Here is a 25,809-nt window from a genome sequence, read left to right on the forward strand (position 1 = left end):
TTCAAAAATACGGTCTGGCATTGATTCCAATAATTTTTTAAGCAGATCGGAATCAATTTCCTCCCAGCTCCAGACTACAAGCCGGCCAGTCCAACAGAGGAATGCTGTGTTCATTAAACCAAGATTTCGATTACTTAGAAACATGGATTGCAGCATTATCTTGTTGGAATATGCAATCTTCATCCATAAATTAGAGAAGAGCATCTTCCAACAGTTCGTTTTTGTCGGAACAAAACATTTTTTCGACTTGCAAACTGCAGAGAACGTTGCCCAAACCATAACACTGCCACCACCAAAATTATGTTTTGACATCCGAACATCGTTGGACCTCAAATCGTTCCAATAACATGAGTATGAGTCAGGACAGTCTAAATTAAATTTTTTTTGTCAGAGAAAATTACTTTTTTCCACTTATCTGTCAATTTCATATATTTTCTTGCGAAATTTAGACGATTTTCTTTATGGTGCTTTTTTAGCATTGGTTTACATTTCGGCTTTTTCCATTTTATGTTTTCATCGTTTCGTAAAATGTGTGAAACGTGTTTGGAAGTCACTGGAAGATTCAATTTATTCTTTATTTGTATGGAATTCAATTTGTTGCGGGTTGCTTCTTGTTTTATTAGTTTAAGTTGTCTTCTTGTTAGCTTTATATTTCCCTTTGTAGGTTTGCGAACTCCATAATTTTGACCTTTCTTCAAGAAATTTCGCACTACAGTATCCGAACGATCGATTTTAGAACCATATACATATGCTTAATTTTATGTTTATAAGTTCATTATTATCAAAAATTCAAAAAGGTACCCATGAGAATAAAGAAAAAGTACCATGAAGTATGCCATTGAATTTTCACTCACTTAGGACAATATACGCCTAATTTCATATTTCTATGTCTATTATTGCAGAAAATTCAAAAAGTTGTGGTTTCACACTCACTCGGGTGAAGAAATAACAAAAAGGTACCATTCGAATAAAGAAAAAGTATCCCCCTAGAATTCTCACTCACTTAGGACAATATATTGTTAATTTTAATTTTATGTTTCTAAGTCTATTGTTATAGAAAATTCAAAAAAGTACTATTAGAATAAAGAAAAAGTACCATGAAGTATCCGATTGAATTTTCACCCAATATACGCTTAATTCTTAGGTCCATTATTACAAAAAATTCAAAAAGTACCATTAAAATATAGAAAAAGTACCAAAAAGTTGTCACTTGTGTATTCCCACTCACTCGGGTCCATATAAGCTTTATTTCATGTTTTCTAGGTTCATTGGTTATTACAAAAAGTACCATTCGAATAAAGAAAAAGTCTCCCCCTAGAATTCTCATTCACTTAGGACCATATATGCTTAATTTCATGTTTCTAAGTCCATTGTTATAGAAATTTAAAAAAAGGACTATTAGAATAATGAAAAAGTACCTATAGTTCAGTACTCACATTTCGTACCTAAATATTATTCCCTATTCCTAACATTAACTTCTAAGTGAATTAATTTAAAATATTAAAAAGTACCATTAGGTGAAAAGTACCAATTTCCCTTTTCCTCCTTGAAATTTAAAAATACTCCATTTTGACAAATTTCAACTAAAATGTATTTTCCCGATTTTATCCCCTTTTTGGTACCTTTTTTATCCCCATTGTGGTGGTAAAATTTTATTCAAATAAAATTCTGCATCATGGTGGGAGTTCATAATAAAATATTCGTATGTCTATGTCAAATTATAGAAAAACATATTTTATGAAAAAGTACCAAAAATAAACACAATTTTTATCCCTTAAGGGTTCGAATTTCCAAAAAGTACCAAACTTGTATTTTTTGATAAGTAAAGAATAAAATTTTAAAATTTGTTTCTAGGTTTAAAAGATACATAGGGTGCCAAAAAAAGTACCAAAATACAGTTTTTACCCGTTTTCTCCCCTAAAAGGTTCGAATTTCGAAAAGGTACGAAACACCTGTCAGCTTATTTTTTAAGTTTATTAGTTTTGGAGATATAAGGTTACCGAATTTACCCGTTTTTATCCCCTAAACGTTCGAATTTCCAAAAATCCCTTCTTATGGTACCGTTTGTTTGTGAATTAGGAATCTACATTAAAGTGAATGAAATATAGTACTTTCTGTAACATTCAGCTAATCTTCAAATATGTGCTTTAAACTTATGTTGAAAAAATCCGCTAACGAAGTAGCGTGTTAAATGCTGGTATCAAATAAGCTTTAAAAATTTGACCTGGTAATGATGTGACCTGTAATTGATGTGTTTTTCACATACATTCACATACATAAATTTCAAGTCCATATACCAAAAAACCCAAATTGTGATTTATATTTTCTGATAAAAATAAATCACTCAAAATAACAGTTATAAAATGATCTTTATTTACATGAGTTGTGTTCGCGTACTTGATAATTTGTAATAATTTGTACAAATTATCACTGGAAGTAACGGGATTCCGTTCGTTTACTTTTAAAAACTTCTAACAAGAGAGTGTTAAAACTGACAGTTCGTAGATAGAGAACATGATGATACTGGACATTTTTTGTCCCGTAAATAATATCAACATAAAAAATATATTTAAAACATATGGTTGCAAAAGTAAACAAAACTTAAAGGTTGAAAATTAATACAATTTACTAGTTTTGCAAAGAAAAGAAGCAAAATAATTTAAAACAAATATAAAATATAAAACATTTATAATAAAATACAACTTATTTTTACAAATTTTTGTTCGTGTACTTTTTTTGGTTATTTTTCAGATTGAGACAGAGAATTTAAAATAAAGTTACTGGATATTTTTTACTGGAAAGTACGCGAACACACCTATGGTTTGGTATGACCTTTATTTGTTGTTGTTGTTTTTTAATGGTTTGTGAGACAAACAATTCAATTGTTCTTGATCTTACCCAGCTAGCATTTTCAATCGTTAAAGAGTATACAGGGAATCTCTGTTTCACGAGCTGCTTGTTCTGTCAGATTTTCCAACAACACAGTAAAAGTAATGACCCATAATTATAGTCAGAAATAAAGAATACTTTAAGAGAATTAAACTCCACTTTACTTAAGAGTGGACTTTAGGTCTATCATAGACAAGTTAAAGTACACTTCTGAGGTTGAAGTCGACTCTAAATATAAAACTAGCTGAAGCTGGTATTAACTCGTTTAACTACAGCATCAGCTGTTCTTCGCCACGTAAAAAAGTTCGACAAAAGCTAAAAAATGGTTAAGTTACAAGACATTGGTAGAGATTTTGCAATTATTGAACAGTTATCAATAAAATTAGTACCAAAATATCCTAAATGTGATATTAATCTTATCTTTTCCGTTTTTCCACCACAAACAACTTTGTTTCTTTAGTTGTCCCTTTTACTTTTATTGTTTACCATTTTTGTTTTTGGGAGAATACGACATAAATGGTAAAACGAATGATTTTCATTAAGATGATTCTGAAAACTGGTTTATCTTCCCACAGGTGAACAATATATATATAACTTGGATTCGCGTTTGCTGGAAAGTCCGTAAGTTTGGCAGAAACTAGTTCATATTTTGTATGAACTAGTTCATATTTTGTATGAACTAGGCACAGCTGTTCAGCGGTGCCACAACATTTTCTGCATTTGAGGTCGCACCCATTTAAAGTCGGTTCAATTTAAAACATACTTTAATTATGACTATAGTTGCAAAATAGTTAAAGCAGGGTTTTAGTTTAAAGTTCACAGAAAAAACAAAAATTCAAATCTAATTACAAAATTCATAAAGTCAATTGAATATTTTATTGAATGGGACCTATCACAAAAATCACAAAATCAAACAACAAAATTTGTAAATATTTTATTGAAAAAAATTTTATTTTTCTTATTAAAATATTTTAACTATCAATGAAACATATTAGCTATGTTCAATAACTAAAAGTTGTTACTAGTTAGTAACAATTGTTACTGGAAAAGCGTTCATTAACTCAAAAACTTGCAAGTAGAGAAAAAATCAAGAGCGTATAAATTTTAGAGTGTGTTCTCTCGTTGCAAACTATTACAAGTTCTATTTTGAACTCGTAATAGTTAGCAGCTTATATTTAATATGTTTTGTGTTATTGTTTATTTATTTTTGTGGTGAAAAAATGTCAAAACAAAATAATTTTCAATAAAATTAAAGAAAATGTGAGTATTTATAAATTTTAAAAGGAATAAAATAAGAAAATTGTGTGTATAAAACAATTGTTACTGGAAAAGCGTTCATTTACTTTTTACTATTTTTGAGAAATTAAGAGAGTAATTTTGTAAATTTTGATTTTATTCTCTCGTTGCAAGTATTTACTGGGAAAGTAAATGAACAGACCTATTATTTGAAATTCCACATAAAATCAAACAATTTTTTAATAAAACCATACAAACAAATAATTGGTTTTGAATAGATATTCAAACAATATTTTTTATTAAACCAATTAAAATATTAATAACATTTAAATTGAAAATCAATAAATATTTTAATTAAATATTATAATATAATTAGTGTTTACAAACTGGATAACCGGTTAACAGGTTTTTCTTTGAAAACTCGGTTTTTTGCGAACCGGTTAATTTAAAATTTTGATTTTCGGTTAACCGGTTTATCCGGTTTTTATCACTCGGTTAACTGGTTTTTAAAATTTGGGACTTAAATTAATAAATCTAATGCTTTTGTGCATTTTTTATATTCATTGTGTACACATTATATCAAACATTCGGTCTGATTTGAAACCTATACTGCTGATTTACAATAAAACCTCTTTAGATTAATATTTTTAAGAATTACAATTATTCTAAATAGTTTACTGAAAAACTTTTTCAGAATAAATTGCACATATTGAAACTATTAAAAATTAAATTCCGCATAATTCTAGAAGTTAAACTAAAATTTAATAATGATTCATTATAAATTGTGATGATTTTACGAAACGTTAAATTGAATTTGATGTACATACCTTCTTTCAATAAATTTGACTTCATTCGTGTGTTTTGTTCTTAAAATTTTACTTTATTAATCATTTCGTTAGCTTAGTGTACAAAGTCCTATTCAGAAATATTGAAATCCATGATTTGAAATCTGATAATGGAGTTTTATTAGTTATTTGGTATGATTTATAATAACAAATAATCACAGCTAAGAAGAAGCGCGTTTGCGTCTTTAGGTCCTTTTTTGGGACTTGTTTCATTTAAAAAAATCGAGGTGATAATAAATTTCAAAATTATTAAATATTTAATTAATTTTACATTTTTTGGTTGAAATTTAATGAAAAAACAATAATTAAAACAAGTATTATATATTTAGTAACATATTTATACTCAATTCCATTTGACTGAGATAATAATTTTGAAATTTTTACAAAATGGAATTTGCACTTTTGTATATTTATAGTTATTTAATATTAACAATTATTCCTGGCTACTAAAAACTAAAAATTTCAAAGTTGTGTATACTTTATTGGACATTTAATGTTATCTACATATATATGACGGTTAACCGGTTTAACCGGTTTTTTCGATGTCGGTTAACCGAAAAACCGGTTTCCTAAAAAAAGCCAAATTTCGGTTAACCGACAAACCGCTTTTTTAAAAAGTCGATTTTTTATAAACACTAAATATAATAATATTATAAACAATATTTTCTATATAAAATACTGTCATACACAATATTTGCTAAAGAAAATACTGTTATACACAATATTTTCAATGTAAAATACTGCTATAGCCAATAGTTTCTAAAGAAAATACTGTTATACACAATAGTTTCTAAAGAAACTACTGTTATACACAATATCTTCTATATAAAATACTGCTATAGACAATATTTTCTATAGAAAAAAACTGTTATACACAATAGTTCCTAAAGAAAATACTGTTATACCCAATATTTTCTGTATAAAATACTGATATAGACAATATTTTCTATACAAAAATACTGTTATACACAATAGTTTCTAAAGAAAATACTGTTATACACAATATTTTCTATAGAAAATACTACCAAACTTACGGACTTTCCAGCAAACGGGAATCCAAGTTATATGGATATTGTTCACCTGTGGGAAGATAAACCAGTTTTCAGATTCATCTTAATGAAAATCAATCGTCTTACCATTTATGTCGTATTCTCCCAAATTTCTGTCATAGGAAGCTAACAATGTCTGCAATTATACCGGAAGGTTTAACAATAATATAATGAAGAATTTTAAGTTCATATATACTTACCAATCTTGAAACGTGAGGAGTTATTGAGCTCTTGAACTCCTAGTCTGTTTCATGAAGACCAAAACTTAAAAATTGTGTACATATGTAAATATTTTTTTTTTCAAAATATATGTATAATTTATTTTTATTTTACAGCTGTTTGTCAAAATTCACTATAAATTTGTTTTTGTTTCAAAGTAAACACAAATTTTTTCAATCATTTAAAAATTGTTCGATTTTATAAAAAAATTCAAACACAATTTTAATAAAGAAAATATTTTGGTATGTATAAGTGTTGTCTATTATTTTTAATATTATAAAAATGTATCACAAAATGAAAACGTACTTGATTTTAAGTACATTATGTTAAAATATTTACAAAACAAATAGACGTTTCTCATTATTAAAAAAGTTGTTAGCATTGTTAACCATAAAATTTAAAACCAATTAAAATTTTTATAAAAAGAACCGACTTTAGTGTTTGATTATTATTATGGGCCAATGTTACTCGTCAGATCATCATCAGAAGATTCTTTTAAGAATTTATGTTAAACACAATCGTCTAACAAACAGCCTAAGCTAGCTGGGTTACTTTCTCTTTCATTTACATACAATAATATTTTTAGTACTTTTTAAACAATTATAGAATGAATATGAAGTAATGCAGTCTGAGTAACAGAATTGAAAATTTTGTTTTTTTAATATATTTAAGCGTTGATTTGCATCAAACGATTTTGTGCATGTTCGCAAATAAAAATTAAAACCTGACATTTACAAAAAAATTAATTCTAAATCACTCATCTAAATTATTTGTGTTTGTTTCATTTCTATTTCTCTCAACCACTAACCCAAAATGCTTTCTAATAAATCACTCTCAGTGATATATAGGGTATTCCGATTAACGGTTAACCGATTAATTTTTGTCGGTTAACTGTTCGAATAATTCAAAATTGCCGATTTTCAAATAACGAACAAACCGATTAATTTGTGTCGGTTAACCGATTAACCGATTAACCGAAATTTCTTTTTTTTGCACTTTAACATATTTTTTTGTTTTTAATTTTCCATTTTAATTCAAATACAAATGTCAAAGTAAAATTACATACATTCAAGAAATATGTTTAGTGAGTAAATAACTGATATATTTAATTTAGATGTAATTGTCGGATGGGAAAATGATAATATACGAAATTGAAGACACTACTGAAACGAGTTTTTATCAGAACTTATCGAAATTATTAAAAGTATTTAAAATCTAAAAAGTCGAAAAGGGACTCCAATGGTATAAAGGAGGATTTTATATGCTTAGAAAAAACTAAAAAAAATAACTGACAAATTGGATATTCTTTATCATGTCTTATTTTCGATTTCTCCAACATATCAATCAGCGAGAGAGTTTTTTCCAAGTCGAGTTTTATTAAAACTAAAGAAAATTATTTACTTTTCGGTTGAATTGTTATGTTTTGTTTATTTTTTATGTTTTTGTTCTTTTTATTAAAAAAATACTTCAATAAGTACACAAAATTCGTGATTTAGTTTCAGTTTAACATTTAAATAGAAATTATTCGGTTAATCGAATAATTTAAAATTAACCGATTATTAACCGATTAAATCTAAACCCCGATTAATTATTTGTTCGATTAAACCAGAAACCCGATTAATTGAATACCCTAGTGATATATAACAAAAACTTATTTTTAAATGGCTGCGAGTTAGAATATACCATTGAAATGAAAGTGAACCCGTTATTTTCGGTCTCTGGTTAGAAGTGATTAATGCATATGATTTTCCAGTGGTGACTGTAAATAAATCTTTGTTGTTATATGATGCAAATATTTTTAATTTAAAATTATCTTCAGGCTCAAAATGTTGCCAGGGCTAAACAATTACGGAATAAATTTGAAAAGTGGCAGGCCAATGAAATAAAACGTGAGAAAAATGAAGATGTTAATCAAAACGTATACGCTAATAATGTGTCAGATGAAAACAGCATCGAAAGTACTCAATCGTAAGTAAACTATTTTAGCTTATTATATTAACTTTTGCATTTTCCAAGTCATTGTGTTTAAATTCTAATTATATATTTTGCAGAATTAGAGAACGATTTGAAAAAATGCGGAATGTCGAAAAATCCCCACAGTCGTCGCGACCACGTTATCAAGTGAATCGATTTGTTGTAAGTAACTTTTGATTTTTTACACATACATATGTAAATATAGTGCTTCAAGATTGTGTGGTCTAAAATAGAATTGTTCTAAAGATTGTAGAAACACGCTCTGTAAAATATTAGGAAGATAGGATAACGTTAACGGCTCTGAAGTTTGTGTAGAGTGATATTTTCTCTCCATAATTATATTGTGGTTTAATACAAAAAAAATATTAAATGATTGGACGTACAAAATGTTATTTAAAAAATGTTTTTGTTTAGTTTATTTTTTCAAATTTCATTTTATTACTGAGAGTATAAGAATTCTTATGTTTAGAGTTTGAACGGCAGAAACAAGGATGGTCTCGTTAAAAAACTTGATGATTATTTTTTGATCGATATGTTTTCTGACTTCTAATTTCAAAGATTGTTTACATTTGTTTCTTAATTCAAATAAAATAGTATAACGTTTTTGTTTCTTTTAAGAAAATAATAAAACAGTGGAAAAGTGAATAGGTGATCGTTTTAAACAATATATATACATATAAATACGTCTTTATTTATTTTCGGCCCCGTTTTAGAATTTTGCAGTCAGATGTTTTTAGCTTTGACAGCTAGGTAATATTTTAACAAAATCCATTGGCCCATAATCATAGTCAAACACTAAAGTCGGTTCTTTTTAAAAACAACTTTAAAATAAAAACCTGCTTTTTATTAATTTGCAACCATAGTCAAAATTAAAGTATGTTTTAAATTGAACCGACTTTAACTGGGTGCCACCGCAAATGTAGAAAATGTGTTCATACAATATACAACAAAAAACAGACAAGTGGCAACGTTGAACAGCTGATATACAAAATTAAAAAAAAATCCAAAAAACGTAAACAATAAAAGTAACCGGGACATCTAAAGAAAGAAAGTTGTTTGTTGTGGAAAAATGGAAAAGATAAGATTAATATCATAATTACGATATTTTGGTACTAATTTTATTGATAACTGTTCAATAATTGCAAAATCTCTACCAATATCTTGTAACTTAAACATTTTTTACTTTGTGACGAACTTTTTTACTCGGCGAAGAACAGCAGATGCTGTTAAACGAATTAAAAACAACTTCAGCTAGTTTTGTATTTAGAGTCGACTTCAGCGTCAGAAGTATACTTTAACTCAGGGAAAGGCAACCTATACTACTGCATTTTATAATTGTATTAGTTATACACTCTCTCCGCTCTCACCACGAATCGGTGTTGCCAGTAAACTTTCGTCGATTTTCCCCAATTAAAAATGTAAAATCTCATATTGTTCATCATACATCTTTAAATGTTGGGACATATTTATTTTCACTGGCAACGCTGATTCTTAAATTGTGCGATAAAAAACGATACACAACCTGCTTGTTTGAGTTCTCAAGCAAGACTGATTAAAAGTTGTTTATTTCTCTACAATGCGTGTGCACACGTACGTAAGAGAAGAGTAAATGAAAAACGCGGCGCCCATGTTTTGCCTTTCCCTGCTTTAACTAGTCTATGATAGACCTAAAGTCCACTCTTAAGTAAAGTCGAGTTTAATTCTCTTAAAATGTACTTTATTTTTGACTATGATTATGGGCCATTATGTTTTGTGTAGAGTTGTATTTGTTGTAGAATTGAGACTACCAGGGCGAATTTATATACCAGGTAGTGTCGATTGCACAGCTGATTATTATTTTCTTTACTTTTTTTTTGATGTTTGAGCTGTCAAATTATGTTGTGTTTGTTGCGGCGAATGCTACAACAAACGTTAATGTAACAAAAACAACATGCAAACTTTGACAGTTTAAATCACATAAACAAATTACATGTAGTTTTTGTAAATGCTATATTTGTTAAAGAACTGACTTCACCTTATAATAAATTCGACTTCGGCAGAATAATAAACATGGTCAAATCGGTATTCCTATTATTCGATAAACCGAGTTTTTTTTTTCAATTTTCCAGTTTTTTTAAACAGGTTGTAAAACTTGAATAATAAAATAAGTCTTTATTGTTAGAGTGAGTGTATGTCACTCGTTGAATGCTTGTTAAACATTAAAGATTTATTAAAAATTAAAACCTTAGGAACTAAACACTAAAATCTAATGACTAATCTTGAATATATGCGTACGTGATAATACACATGAGACGTATCTAGTATCCTTATCAATGCGTGTGGTAAACATACACCCACAAGTGATAAGAAAACTCTACTTAACCACAGGTGTGAAATGAAAAGGGTCCCATTTATTACATAGGGCAATAAAATCGAAAAAATTTAGAGGCTTTTTAAACCACTACACAATTTTGATGTATTGTGGTTCCAATAGTACAAATATGGTACAAATTTTAAATTCTATGGAGAAGTTTTTTTTAAAATTTTTTTTTCTAAAATTGTGAATTTTTTTAGATGTTTGTGATAACTCAAAAAGGGTTAGTCCGATATTATTGAAGAAAACTTAGAAAAGTTCAAATTTACATCGGTTAAAATATTTGTTACAATAACAAAACACATGTAAAATTTACACTCGAAAGTACACGCTTGTATGAACATACAATTTTCTGAAAATAAGCGAATTCATTTAATTGTGAATAAATTCGAGAATAATCCATTGATTTTTATGATCGATATCTTATTTTGCTCGTATTACATGTGGCTTACAATTTCTTTTTTCGATTTTTCATGATTTTTTAAAACAAAAAATTGGATATTTTTACATAAAAAATATATTTTTTGCTTCAATTTGTTATTATAACTCCGAAACTACTGAGCCGATTAAAAAGCAATATATTATTTTTTTTTCATATTTTATTTATTGTATCTTCACAAAATAATGTGAACTATCAACAATTTGTTCAAATCTTAAATCTAAATATTAATTTTTATTTACGTCCCACCACAGTTGGACGAAAAATGATGTTTAATTTATAGATCCTATCATCAGCGCAGGTCTGTTGGATTCCCTCTTCTTAGTCGGATGTAGCCTCATTTGTTCTCATTAATGGTCGTGAAAGTGGGTTAGGGTGAACTTCTAACTTTTTCAAATATGACTCCACTTGTTTTTTTATTTAATTTTTCACCAGGAGGACACCTAGGTCCTTATGAATGTTAATATTTCTTATATACCAGGGCGCTGCTGTTATCATTCTTAATATTTTATTTTGGAATATTTGAATTTTTCAATATTAGAAGCTGAGGCCGTGCCCCATAATTGAATTCCATAGCACCATATTGGTTTTATTATTGAGCTGTACAACAAAAGTTTACAATCTAAACTCAATCTCGAGTTTTTACCAATTTGCCAGTAAATTTGTAGTAATTTTAAATTCATTTGAGTCAATTTCGTATCTATATGCTTTTTCCAGGTAAGACGTCGCACAGATGGTTGAAATGTACCAAAAGTGGCGATTAATTCAAAAGCTGTTTCAGTCATGTTTGGTATTGGGTTAAAGTGCATTAAATAATACATCACAAACTGCTAAAATTACAGTTGTGAGTAACTTACTTTATTGACAGTGAGCGGTCAAAGTCAAATAATTTTTACAAATTTTTGTGATATTGAAAATTGTGATATTTCGAGAGCTAATATTTTTTGTTAAGTCTGTTAAAAGTAGAAATATTAAAATGGAACCATCAACTTCAGGTATTTGAGAACATAAATAATTTTTGTTTAGATAAATGTTTTGAAAATATTTTTTAAGATTTTTTTTAAAGTTCTCCATTATTGGGGTTTTTTCGATATATAGATTCAGTTTAAAAAAAATCAGGGCGAGATCGGGTAAATTCCATTAAATGCTCTTAAAATATGAACTTTCAGCTTCTATATACAGAGAAAAAAATCGTGCGGGTTTGTTGAGGTTTTTTACTTATTTAAGTTATAGTGAAAGAACTCCTCTTGCTAAAAAACATATTCTAATACAAAATAGGTTAAAACATTTTTTTCTTAAATTTTTTTTAAAGTTGTGTTTTTATGTATTTATGATTGTTCATTACAAAAATTTATAATATTGTCTTTTGTGGCTTTTTTTTAAAAAAAAAATTGTACATTTATAAAATTTTGTGAAAAACAAAAATTGGATTTTAAATTAAATTTATGCTAATGTAAATACATATAATAAATTTATGTTTTGAATTTTTTAATAGCTTTCCATTCCAAAGTTATAGCATAAATTGTGAGCTAAGGTCTTTTTTTCCAAAAAACAATAATGCATTTAACGGGTTAAAAAAAAAATTTTTTAAGCTTTTTTTTTCTAAAGTGCTGTGTTTTTATGGATTTATGATTATTCAGTACTAAAAAATTATAATATTCTCTTTTATGACTTTTTTGAAAAAATTTGTAAATTTATACAATTTTGTGTAAAACAAAAATTGGATTTTAAATTAAATTTATACTAATATAAATACATACAATAAATTTATATTTTGAATTTTTTAATAGCACATTAAGTATGCTTTAATTTCCAATTTTATTCAATAATTTATCGCTTTCCATCCCAAAGTTACAGCATAAATTGTGAAAAAAGGTATTTTTTTCCAAAAAACAATAATGCGCTTAAAGGGTTAAACATTTTTTTTTAACCTTTTTTTTTGTAAAATGCTGTGTTTTTATGTGCTTATAATAACTTATCAATAAAAAAATATAATATTTTAAAACTACGGCTTCTATAAATTAACCGCCACTTTGGGTACCATTCAACCCACTGTGCGTCGGTCTAGATGCAGACCTAAATATTTAACTTCAGTTTGTTGAGGTATTATTTATTAGGATTGGAGGGCACGATTATCTACGCAATGTGAAAGTGAGATGTATACATTTTTGATCGTTTACTTTTATTCTCCATTGTTTTAACCACCTTTCTATGTCGAGTATATGGTCTTGTAAAATTACAGACGCTTCTTGGGGGTTTTCATGAATGGCTAGTATGGCTGTGTCATCAGCAAATGTTGATATGTGGGTTCGACTGTTAGTTGACATATCACAAGTATATAGCAAATATAGGAAGGGACCCAGTATACTTCCTTGGGGTACACCTGCTTCAATAGGCTGTGGTGAACTTATGAAGTCTCCCTCTTTAAGAACGAACTTTCGATGACTTAAATACCTTTCTAGAAGCTTATGAGTGTTTACTGGTAAATATTGTTTTATTTTAATAGATAATCTTTCATGCCATACTTTGTCGAAGGCTTGCGAAACGTCGATGAAGAGTGCAGAATAACATTTTTTTCTTCAAATGTCTTGGATATGATTTCCACCAACCTGTGAGTTAGTTCTATGTGTTATGTTTTTCTCGAAATCCGAATTGATGAGTTGGAATATATTTTTTTTTTTTTTTTTTTCATAATCTTTATTTACAATCTATTCCATTATTGAGGATAATAAGCAAATTTGATATAATAATATTAAAAAAGTAATTGTTGATCTCCAGTGAGAACAACAACATTTATACAAAACATTTTCTTTTTCTCAATTATTTTGAAAGATAGATATTATACTAAAATAATCTTACATATCAATAAATATATTTACATGATACAAATACCGATAAATAAATAATAATAATTATCGAAATGGTAAGTCAAGTATATGATATCGCTTCAGTCTTCTCACTTCTTCAGTATCATCTAGTAGAGATATCGCTAGTGGGTTGCAGTGGTTACTTAATCTAATAAGATAGTTTTCGCTATATTTCTTTATTTCATTGTTGACTTTTGGTACGTTTAGGTCATTGTGTATAGTTTGATTTGAAACAAGCTTTGGAGCATTCACAATTAGTCTTAATGTTTTATTTTGATAGCGCTGAAGAATTTCAACATTGGAGTTACTGGCAGTTCCCCACAATGAGTTGGAATATAATCAAAATGATTCACTATCGGCTTTAACTTGTACATTAACAGTTTTTCGAATAGCTTTGATATATTTGACAATAGACTAATGGCTCTATAGGATTCTACTTTACTGTGATCTTTTCCCTGCTTAGGTATCATTGTAACTAAAGAAACCTTGGATAATATTCAAGGCGTAATATAGCATTAAAAATAAATAGGATTATTCTTAATGCAATTTGGGGTAGCTCGAGGAGCATCTTGTTACTGATTTTATCAATACCAGGTGATTTTTTGAAGTTTGTTAATCTATGAAATCTCAAAACGAAGTGGTTCAGCTGCAGTAATATGCGGTAAAGTAGGTGGTAACTCTATTATGTCGTTTGACTCGTTTGGGGAAAATACATTCTTTAGATAGCTAACAAGAGGTCTGCTCATAACAGGTATTTTTAATGTTTTTGTAGCTATGGACTAATTTGAGTACTGGGTGGCATCTAAGTTCTCCAGATATTTATTAATTGAGTCAGTTTTACATTTGTGAAGAAGCATACTGAGGCGTTTACGACATTTTCTAAGCTCCGTTTTAAGTTGAGGGGATCTTTTTTCAGCTAATAACTGTTCAATGTCTGCAGAATAGTCTATTGTATCTTATTTGTTGGGTTATTTGAGTGGTGTGTTCAACAGTAAGTTTTAAGTTTTGTTCAAAATTTTTGAGTATCGACATCTTCTGGTGTTCTTAGCGATATTTTCTGTACTGTGTGTGCTAATATATTTTCTATATTTCAACCAATTTATTTTCGTGCTTGATATTGCAGTGACCAGTCGGGGATACTTTTTCTCGGGCGTTCAATAGAGTAACGAAGGTGGGTGAGTGTTCCGAGGATAATTCTAAAGAAGATTTAACCTGAATTGGTTCCATTGGTAAATTTTTTGTAACTGCAAAATCAATGACATCCGGTATTTTGCTTGGGTCAGTAGGCCAGTATATTGGTTTTCCGCTCGACAGCACATTCAAATTCAATTTAGAAATTTTATTCAACAAAGCGCGACCTTTCGCGGTTACAAGTATTGATCCCCAGTGAGTGTGCTTAGCATTATAATCGCCAGCTGCCAGGAATCGGGGTCCTAGTGATTCGTAAAAATGTTAATATTTGTATTCAATAATGGAAAACCTTGGAGGTGAATATATCGACGAAATTAATAGGTTTCTGTAGCAATCATCCAACAGATTGTCGTAGCTTGAAGATAATCTTCACAAATATCACACATTGAATGGTGTTTTAATTAAAATTCCAGAGCCTCCACATGCTCTATCTTTTGGATCATTTGTGCCATAAAAAGCATATCCATTTATCTTAAATAAACTTGTTGACATCAAATGGGTTTCCGAAACTAACATTATATAAACTTCATGACTTTTAACAAAATACTCGATCTTCGGTTTATGGCTTTGTGATTTTTTAACAATTGAGTAGACAGCGCAACCCCTGCAGTTTGCTGTGTGGTTACCTCCGCAATTGCTGCATTTTTTAATTTTAGGATCATCTTTGGATTTGTTATATTGGGACGTGTTATGAAACTCCCGCAAATAACACAATATGCAATATGCCTTGGTATGTCCATATTCTTGGTAATTCATTCATTGGATGGGGCCAAATCGTTTATGTGGTTCTTCTACCGTAATTTTACGATGCAATAAATACTTCAGGTTATATATGGGATGTGTTTCATTTTTTCTAGTTTTATGACACCGGGTTGAAGTTCAACACGGAAGAGTGGTTGGGCATTATTTTTTGTAAAAACTTTTCTTTTGAGTTTCAAAATCTGTTACAACCTTTCTATAATCGTTTTCACTATTAACCTGTATTTTAGTTTCATGAATCGTGCCTTTCTTGATTGGGATAAAGTAAAAAGAGTTCTCTCCTATTAATGAGATCAGGCTCTGAACCAGTGAATTTGAATTATTTTCTCTCAAGTAAATAGGTTTTGTAGAGTTAATTTGATTTACTGGTTCATCTGTTTCACATTCCAGAATAGAAAAACGATTTTCATTGTTTAGTCTAGCAGGTTCATTAGCCTTATATAATTTAGCTAAGGGTGCCGCTTTCGAAGACTTGGGACTTCGTACCAGTTTTAATACTGTAACATACCGGTCCATTCCAACCTGTATTTGGGATTTATTATATTTATTTAATGATTGACTAATCTTGGTTGTAGCGCCACTTAATAGGTTAATTTTATTTGTAGTCGGTGTGGTGGATTTCGTTTCTGAAGCTGATATAGCTAGCATACTTTCAGGCATAAATAAAATATTTGTATTATCTTGTGTTGAACCATAAAAGAAACGAAAAGTTGTTTTTACAAATTATGAGCAACGATAAATTGTTTGTTTGATGTTTATTGTTTTGAGTTCTTTTCGACAATGACAAAATTCTTAAAACTAAAGTTGGTTGAAGCTAATGATATAAAAGGGAATGCAAAAAATGCAATCCCGTTAGATTTCAATGTATTCAAAAATATAATATGTAAATAAACAAGTGTATGTATGTTTATACATATGATATGTAAAAAAGGGCAACAAGATATTTAAATGAATGTTTTGTTAAGAATATTATTCAGGACTTTAAATTAATGAATTAATGCAACAAAAATAAAATTAATTAAACTATTAATAAAATAAATTGTATTAGGTATATTTTGACCCAACATACTGCCCCCATTGAAAGGGTCTTTCAATCAGCTTCGGTAGGTAAAGGTGCTATTTTATGTATGGGACGTCTTAGATTTCCTTTTGTTGTTTTAAGGTCTACTACTCTGACCTTTCCATCTCGACCAGGAATAACTTTGCTCACTCGAGCTAGGAGCCAATGTTGAGGCGGAATGTTGTCTTCATGAATGATTACAAGTGTACCTTCTTTAATGTTTTCGCAAGTCTTGAACCATTTGCATCTTTGTTGTAGATTTAGTACATAAGCACGGACCCAATGAAGCCAGAACTGTTGTTTAAGATATGTAACAAGTTGATAGCTTTTTAGGTAAGTTACATTTTTATAGTTGTTCAAGTTTTCATCAGGTAGAGCCATCAATGAACAACCAATTAGCATGTGAGCAGGCGTTAGGGCTTCACCATCATTTGGATCATCTGATCTGGGTGCCAGAGGACGAGAATTTAAAATAGCTTCGACTTCGATGAGGATTGTTTGGAACTCTTCATATGTTAGGTTGGCTCGAGACATGTTTTTGACGAGAAGAGTTTTTGTTGACTTAACAGCAGATTCCCACAGGCCACCGAAAAAGGGGGGGAACGAGGAGGGATGAACAAAAATCTGAATCCAGTAACTGAGCTGTAGTGCATGATCTGCTTGACATTAGCCTCATTAAAGAAATGTTGTTTGAACTCTTGTAGCCTGGTATTGGCGCCAACAAAATTTGTTGCATTATCGCAATAAAGCTTTTCGGGGATGCCACGACGACCTATAAATCTTTTAAGACATAAAAGAAAGGTATTAGTAGAAAGATCTGATACTAATTCAATATGGATGGCTTTAGATGTAAAGCAAACAAAAATGGCAACATATGTTTTATAAGGCTGTTTTCCTCTAATACGATAAGAGGTATAGAAAGGACCACAAAAGTCGACGCCAGAGACAAGAAAAGGACGTTGAGCCTTTAAACGATCAGCAGGAAGATTGCCCATGAGTTGTTGTAATAAACGAGGATTATACTTAAAGCAATGTACGCAATTTCGAACAACTTTTCTTACAAGCTCTCTTGCGTTGATTACCCAAACTTGTTGGCGAAGAATTCCGAGAAGCGCCTTTGGACCAGCATGTAGATGTTTGCGATGGAGATACTCGATGAAGATTTTAGTGAAACGATGATCCTTTGGTAAAAGGGCAGGAAATTTGGTGTCGTATGATAACGGTGCATTTGCTAGCCGACCACCCACGCGAACGATGATTAAAGTTGAATTGCAGCACTGAATTTTATCTAAAAATGGAGCAATTTTTTTGATAGCTGGGTTGTAAGTTTTTTCCTTTGTTGAGTAGCTCAATATGTTCCTTAAATGTTGATTGTTGTATGTTAAACACGATTCTCCAAAACGATGATTGTTGTTCCTCAGCGGTTACAAAGAAATTCCGATGTGTTTTGTCGAAGACACGATGAATATAAGCGACGATACGAAGAATGACGAGAAATTAATTGATCGATGATTGATTCGGTTACGATAGTAGTTTTAAATATAGTTTTCCTTATTTCTTGTTGGGGAAGTTCTACAACTTCATTATTATCTTTGGGCCAATTTATATCTGGTTCCAAAATTAATTGAGGGCCATTAAACCATATTGTATTATTTAAATCATTGGCAAGACAGCCTCGCGACACCACATCTGCAGGGTTTTGTTTCGAAGGCACATGCATCCAGGGAATGTTGTGAGTTAAGTTTTGTATTTCTGATACTCTATTAGCGACAAAGCAAATATATGACGACGAGTGATTAGTAAGCCAGCTTAGAACTATTTTTGAATCAGACCAGAAGAAAATTCTATATGTAAAGGCATCAAACTTATGTTTGATTTTGTCCCAAGTTCGACAAAGCAATAAAGCGGCGCAAAGTTCTAATCGCGGCAAGGATTGGTGAACCACTGGAGCAACTTTTGATTTTGCTATGAGCAAAGTTGATTTTAAATCAGTTTTATGAGTCACATAGATGCAGCATCCGTATGCCAATTGAGAGGCATCTGCAAATCCATGGATATCAAATTGAGTTTTTGGAGATGTACCTGCAAATCTAGGGATTTCAATTTTGTTGATATTTGGAAAATCCTGTTCAATTATCCGCCAGCGATTCGAGAAACGTTCGTTAAGTGGTTCGTCCCATTCTAACTTTTGTTTCCATAATTCTTGAATCAGAATCTTGCAAGAAATTATAATAGGACTGAGTATACCAAGAACATCAAAGATTTTTGCTACAGCTGACAAAACCGATCTTTTTGTTGGGACTTCTATAACTGGTAAATCAAAACGAAAGCAACAGACGTCGTCCTTGGGCTTCCATGACATCCCAAGTGCCTTAGCAATGTGTTCGTCATTTGTTTTTAATTGTAGTTCACCGTCGCAGGGAGCAATATTTGGGCAATTTGAATTCCATTTTGACAGTTGTAGTCCGGCTTTTTGTAAAACTTCGACAACTTCACATTTTTTTGCTAAAAGTTCAGAAAAGCTATCTGCCCCCGTGAGCAAGTCATCAACGTAAACATCTTGCTTAAGAGTTTTAGAACCAATAGGAAATTCATTTTTGTAAAAATCAGCGATGAAAACCAAACTTCTTACCGCAAGGAAAGGTGCAGCTGAAGTGCCATATGTTACGGTGTTCAATTGATATAATGTGATTGGCTCATTTACGTTTTTTCTCCATAAAATTAGCTGAAAATTTCGGTCTCTTTCGTCCATCAAAAACTGTCGATACATTTTACAGATGTCAGCTGATAGGGCTAGTTTATTTAAACGAAACGACAAAATTGTTATTATTAGCTCCTGTTGAATTGTTGGGCTGACCATTAGAGCCTCATTCAAAGAAATGTTAGAACCACTCTCAGTTTTGTTGTGGTACTTTGAGGGCGCAAAACAGGATGATGAGGAATTACATAATGCGAGGAATCTAAACGATTGAATGTTACAGGTGACATATGACCAAGTTCAATGTATTCGTCCATAAAATCGAAATACATCTGTCGTAAATTATCGTCTTTGTAAAGTCGTTTTTCTAAATATAAAAAACGTCTGCGAGCTACTTCAAATGAGCTACCAAGTTGATTTATAGAACTTTTAAATGGTAAACGTACCTGAACCTTTCCATTAGAATCGAAAGTGGTGTTTTTAATAAAATGGTCCTCACATTGTTGTTCTTCTTCTGTAAAAAAGGGCGTGCTTGAATTGAATTCTTCTATTTCCCAAAAGGCCTTCAATAAAGAGTCCAGATTATCGGTTTCTGTTATGACATTGCACGATAAGGCACGATGTGAACGTTGAGTATTCACGCTGCCACCGATAATCCACCCAAGGGATGTGTTGATGAGGGAAGGAAGTCCATTTCCGAGAGAAATTTTGCAGTCAAGAAGTAAATCAAAGAAAATTTCAGAACTAATTAAAAGATCAATTCGTTGAGGAATGTAAAATTGCGGATCTGCTAATTCAATCCCATTTGGAATGTTCCAATTTTCTGCATCGATTTGTTCAGATGGGTGCTGTGATGAAATAAATTTTGCGACTAAAAAACACGTAGTCCATTCAAAGTCAGAAACACGAGATTTAATTGTAGCTTTTACCATGTATTTCAATTGAGTTCGTATATCAGAAACACCAGAAATTTCGTGAGTTGATTTACTTTGTTTTAAACGAAGACGATTTGCAGCTTCTTGGGTGATAAGATTTACTTCTGAACAAGAATCCAATAAGGCTCGAAAAGGTTGTAGACAACCGAATGAATCTTTAACAAAAATAATTGCTGTCGGAAGCAGTTTTATATGACGACTTCGAATGACAAATGACGTTTTTGTTAAATGAGTTGAGGATGTATTAGTTGGTGTTGGAACAAATGATTGGTGCGATGACGAAGACGATGGTTGAAAAGACGAGGAATGTGGTTGTTGAATGGATGAATTAAACGAAGCATTATTTTGAGTCGAAGGCAAATGACTTGAGTCCGATGAACAAGAAGTATTATTTGAATCAGTTTTTGTTTGGAAGTTTGGGTTGTGTAAAGTGGTATGATGCGATACCCTGCAAGTGCGACAGTGAGATTTCGATAGACATTGAGAAACTACATGGCCTTTTCTAAGGCAGTTTATACACAACTTGGAACTTTTAACGAAATCGAAACGACGAGATATGGGCAACGACAAGTACGTAGAACAACTTCCAGTTAAGTGTTCTTTGCTTTTGCAATATTCGCAAATTGTTGATGAAACCATGAATGATAATCCAGGTCGCTTGGGATTTGGTTTAGATTTGTTATCACGAGGTTGAAAAGAGTCCATTTCTGCAGTACGACTTTCCAGAAACTGGCAACGATGACTTAAAATTGAATAGCACTGATCCCATGATGGCAAAGAATTAAAATCTTGTTTTTCATCATAATTCTTTTTTGACTCTGCATCAATTTTCGACAAAACTATATGAATTATTATAGCGTTCATCACATCGACTTCTGAACCGAGTGAAAGCAACGAACTACGAAGGGCCGAAACGTTATCAAGAATTGAACGCAACATTGAAGCATTTGGTTTATGCATGTGTGAAATCGAAAACAATGAATTAATATTGTCGATAAACATTAACGATTTGTTGTCATATCGTTCAATTAAATGATCTAAAGCCTTTTGGTAATTTGACTCGACAACTTGAAATGGTTCTATTACTGCTAGTGCTTGACCAGATAAACAATTAAGCAAATAATTGAATTTATCAATGATTGGAATATGTGATTCATTATGCACTAACGTTTTGAATGTGCTTATAAATCGAGAAAACTCCGAATATTTTCCGTCAAATTTAGGTAATTTTAATTGGGGCAAACGATTTTGATGAGATACAAATGATTGAGACGAATTTAAAAAGCTTTGTTCAATATCTCCAGAACTACGTTTTTGATTCATAAGACTTACCAATGGTGCCTTGGCAGAAATAAACAGCTCTTCTAAATCTGATCGAGCCATATCAGAATCATCCAACTTCTCTATTTGTGTTTGAATGTGGCTTATTTGTTTGAAGTAAGATTCTAAAATCTGTAGTCGACATTCCAAAATTGTATAATCGGATGAGTCACCATTTCTGTCTGTTTTCCCTTTCAGTTGTGATATATTTCTTTTCATTGTTGTGCGTTGTAACTTTAATGAAGCGAGCGTATTTCCTCCCGTATCTGTTTTCTCGGTACTCATTTTGCAGTAAATATTGTTAAAGTTGCATTAAATTTTGTTAAAGTTGATAAAAATTTAATAAAGTTGCTTTAAATCGACAATTTGTAGAAAGAGTACCAAAAATTGTAATAAGTACCACTCGTTGTTTAAAAGGGCCAACACTGATTATAAGTGCCAACACTAATTGTTGAATTCAAATAAACACGATATGTATGTATGCTTGTATGCATGATAAAAATATAGAAGGTAGTTTCAATCAAATTTTTTTTTTTAAAATAAGGTTTTTTGAAGTTTCCTTTTTTTGTGAGCATTATAAAAAGCGTTGCCACATTCCAAAAAATGATTATGATTTTCGAGAATTTTTTTACAAAAAATGTGTAATTTAATTTATTATATAAATAAAAATGTATTATGTTGTGTTGGGAGTTATTGATTCAATTCCTAACGTTCGATTACTTATTAAAACACGTTGACTATTTTTATATGTATGCATTTTCTTAATTTTTTTTATTACTATGTAAATATTTTATATCTTTTAAATGGAGGTTTAATTATAAGAGACAAGTAGTACACGGAAGAATGTATTTTCGAGATCTAGCCGAGCACTCTCAGAAAATATAAAAAGTCTTTGATATCGGATGGAAAACAAAAAATGGCACGCGTTTAACAAATTTACATGTCGAAGGTGCCCTACTTTGGGTCCCATAGAGCCGCCATTGAAGTATTTGTGGGGTTCATTTTCAAATCTTAAACTCGAATATTCCTTGGGTACGCCGTTTAGAAATACGAGATTTATTTTCAAATAATTTCGATTCTACTCCAGCGTGCATAGTTAATGTATTATGATCGGTAATAATCGGTGATATATATCCCAAAATATGTTTACATAATAAATAGTATTTTGAAGTTACCTTGTGTTCATTGGGACAGCATTCATATCCAATCTCACACGCTTTGTTTTAACTGAAATATTACTTTTAACTAAATGGTCGGAGCACACCATTGGCTGTTTTGGCAAATCTTCTTCGTAAGCTTTACATATATCCATAAACTGTTGTTGTTGTTGGGTAAATATTTTTTCTATTTTTTTTAAATAATTTTCAAATTAATGAAAATTATGTATTCCCAAAGGGAAAATTTTAAATTGATATGGCATTACTATTTTAACGAAAACGTCAAAATCCTTAAGCATGTCAGACGTAGAATTTTAAAAAATAAAGAGAGAATGAAACTACCTTCTATTTTTCTACTATGCTTGTATGTATACAGAGTAAAGAGAAATATATTATGAGCGTAGACAGTGTAAGAGAATTTGATTTGTTTTACTTACTAGAATAAACGTAGAACATGTGTATGTTTGATGCTACAAAACTGCAGATGACGGTGGCTAGCAAATACAAGAGCGAAGATGACGATAATGATAATTAATGAAGAGACTGCTGCTGGCTGGAATTACCAAAGGGACGATGATGATGATGTTTATGACGATGCGTTGTAGACAACTGTTAGGTGCAAGTGCACTAACTGCAATGATAATGTTGATGATGATCACGATGATTATGATTACGATGATTACGATGAAGTTAACGTTTTGTTTTATAAGAACTTAATTTTTCTTATTTCAGCACAGTAAATGGTTTTTAGTTTTTATATTTAAATTGTTTATAGGTATTTTTCATACAAATGTTTATACACATTAATTTTTTTTTTTTTTAAACAAATTTTATTTTTATTTATTGGACTTTATTGTCTTTAAATTAATATAAGTCCTGTCACGGTCGCCAATTTTTATGTTGAACCATAAAAGAAACGAAAAGTTGTTTTTGTTTTTACAAATTATGAGCAACGATAAATTGTTTGTTTGATGTTTATTGTTTTGAGTTCTTTTCGACAATGACAAAATTCTTAAAACTAAAGTTGGTTGAAGCTAATGATATAAAAGGGAATGCAAAAAATGCAATCCCGTTAGATTTCAATGTATTCAAAAATATAATATGTAAATAAACATGTGTATGTATGTTTATACATATGATATGTAAAAAAGGGCAACAAGATATTTAAATGAATGTTTTGTTAAGAATATTATTCAGGACTTTAAATTAATGAATTAATGCAACAAAAATAAAATTAATTAAACTATTAATAAAATAAATTGTATTAGGTATATTTTGACCCAACATCTTGTATCTCCAGACTTACTGATGTTGAATTTTCTTTCGTTTGACAATCATTAGTTGTTGACAATACGGGGGAACAAGAACGAGCACGGTTAACAGGCTTGGCGGTTAAAAACAAGCTGTCATCTATTCTTCTGTTTGTTTTGTTTATATTTTTTTCATCTGCATTAACTGTAACGTATGTATTTCTGCCGTTTACACTTAAACTTCGCTCAGTAGTTGTAAATACTTTAGTTAACACTCTTGATCTTTATTTAATAGTTAATGTACAAACAAAGTTAAAAAAATAAAGAATTTTCACTTATTACTTTATTTTTATTTATCCATTAATAATCAAAAAGCCTTCATTGGGCAAAAAAGATTACGTAGATATATACAGTATTGGCCATAACTAAAGCACCCCCTCTTTTTTGGGATGTATTTTGTATATATTTTATTAACTAATATTGTTAATGTTCATTTAATATTCATTTAGTAAAAGATGATTTTATTAAAAATTAATTTAAAATGATAAATCATATAAAAACTCAAAACGCATCGGACAAAACAAAAGCTCCCTCTTATAAGATGTTTAAAAATTTGACTCGGTACTGCATATTTGCAATGTGAGTTATCGGGAATCACAATGAATGGACTTACAATTACAAGGAACAAGTACTCCAGTAAATTTAAAATTAAAGTTATTGAAGACTGGAAGACGGGCTTATCACTACATGAATTTAGTAAAAAATATTCAATTAACAGATCAGTTATTTCCAGGCTCGTTTCAAAATTTTTTAAGACTGGTCGAAAATCTCCGGTGCATTCTGGAGGTCGTTCGCGAAAAAAACACGATATTATGATTCCTTGATCAAAAGAGCAATACAAAAAGATCCTGCAGCATCAGCTATTCAAGTACGACCAAGTTTAGGATTATGCGTTAGCGAAAGAACAATCCGTAGAAGAGTAATAGAAGCCCGATTATTCAGCTGACGACCAGCAAAAAAAACATTTCTATCAGCTAAGAACAAGAAAGCTAGACTGAAATTTGCCAAAGCCCACATCGACTGGAGTGTCAAAAATTAAAGACAGTACTGTTCCCTGCCGAATCCAAATACAACTTAAAAAGTTCCGCTGGAATAAGGCGTGTACGCAGACCAAAAGGAGGAAGACTGAATCCTAAGTATTGTAAAGGAACAATTAAACATGGAGGAGGTAATGGTCTGGGTTGCTTTTCTGGTCAAGGATTTGGGCCAAATCATAAAATTTATGGGATTATGCATCGGTTCATGTACCGTGATGTATTGAAAGCTGTAATGTTGCCTTATGCCCCTGAAGAGATGCCAATTATAGGGAGCTTCCAACAGGATAACGATTCTAAGCACCCCCCCAAAGTTTGTAAGACTTGGCTACACAGCAAAAGATCCAAGTTCTTCATTGGCCTGGTCAATCTCCCGATCTCAATCCTATTGAGAACTTGTGGCACATTGTTAATATGAAACTAAATCGTGAAAATTGTTGAAATATGGATCGGAAATTTTCACGATATATTTCA

At 30.5% G+C, this 25,809-nt stretch overlaps 3 protein-coding genes across 3 annotated transcripts in view; 1 reads left to right on the forward strand and 2 right to left on the reverse strand.

Moving 5' to 3' along the window:
- The window catches only part of LOC135957371 (F-actin-monooxygenase MICAL3), a 513,724-nt gene that overhangs the window by 375,295 nt on the left and 112,620 nt on the right, over positions 1-25,809 (forward strand). The window contains exons 11-12 of the mRNA XM_065508105.1: positions 8,058-8,206; positions 8,290-8,374. Coding sequence (XP_065364177.1) covers positions 8,058-8,206; positions 8,290-8,374 — 234 coding nt within the window. The remainder of the gene's footprint in view (positions 1-8,057; positions 8,207-8,289; positions 8,375-25,809) is intronic.
- On the reverse strand, positions 18,299-19,651 carry LOC135958560 (uncharacterized). Its single transcript, XM_065509460.1, has one exon. It carries the CDS (start codon positions 19,649-19,651, stop codon positions 18,299-18,301), a length of 1,353 nt encoding a protein of 450 aa, XP_065365532.1.
- Positions 19,753-22,119, reverse strand: LOC135958562 (uncharacterized). The gene has a single exon (XM_065509461.1). It carries the CDS (start codon positions 22,117-22,119, stop codon positions 19,753-19,755), a length of 2,367 nt encoding a protein of 788 aa, XP_065365533.1.

The sequence above is a fragment of the Calliphora vicina genome, chromosome 4 (genome assembly GCF_958450345.1).
Source record: "Calliphora vicina chromosome 4, idCalVici1.1, whole genome shotgun sequence".
Classification (NCBI taxonomy): domain Eukaryota; kingdom Metazoa; phylum Arthropoda; class Insecta; order Diptera; family Calliphoridae; genus Calliphora; species Calliphora vicina.

Bases quoted from the DNA above. Each gene is read 5' to 3' on its own strand.
- LOC135958560 (XM_065509460.1), bottom strand. From the start codon at position 19,651: ATGTATCGACAGTTTTTGATGGACGAAAGAGACCGAAATTTTCAGCTA.
- LOC135958562 (XM_065509461.1), bottom strand. From the start codon at position 22,119: ATGAGTACCGAGAAAACAGATACGGGAGGAAATACGCTCGCTTCATTA.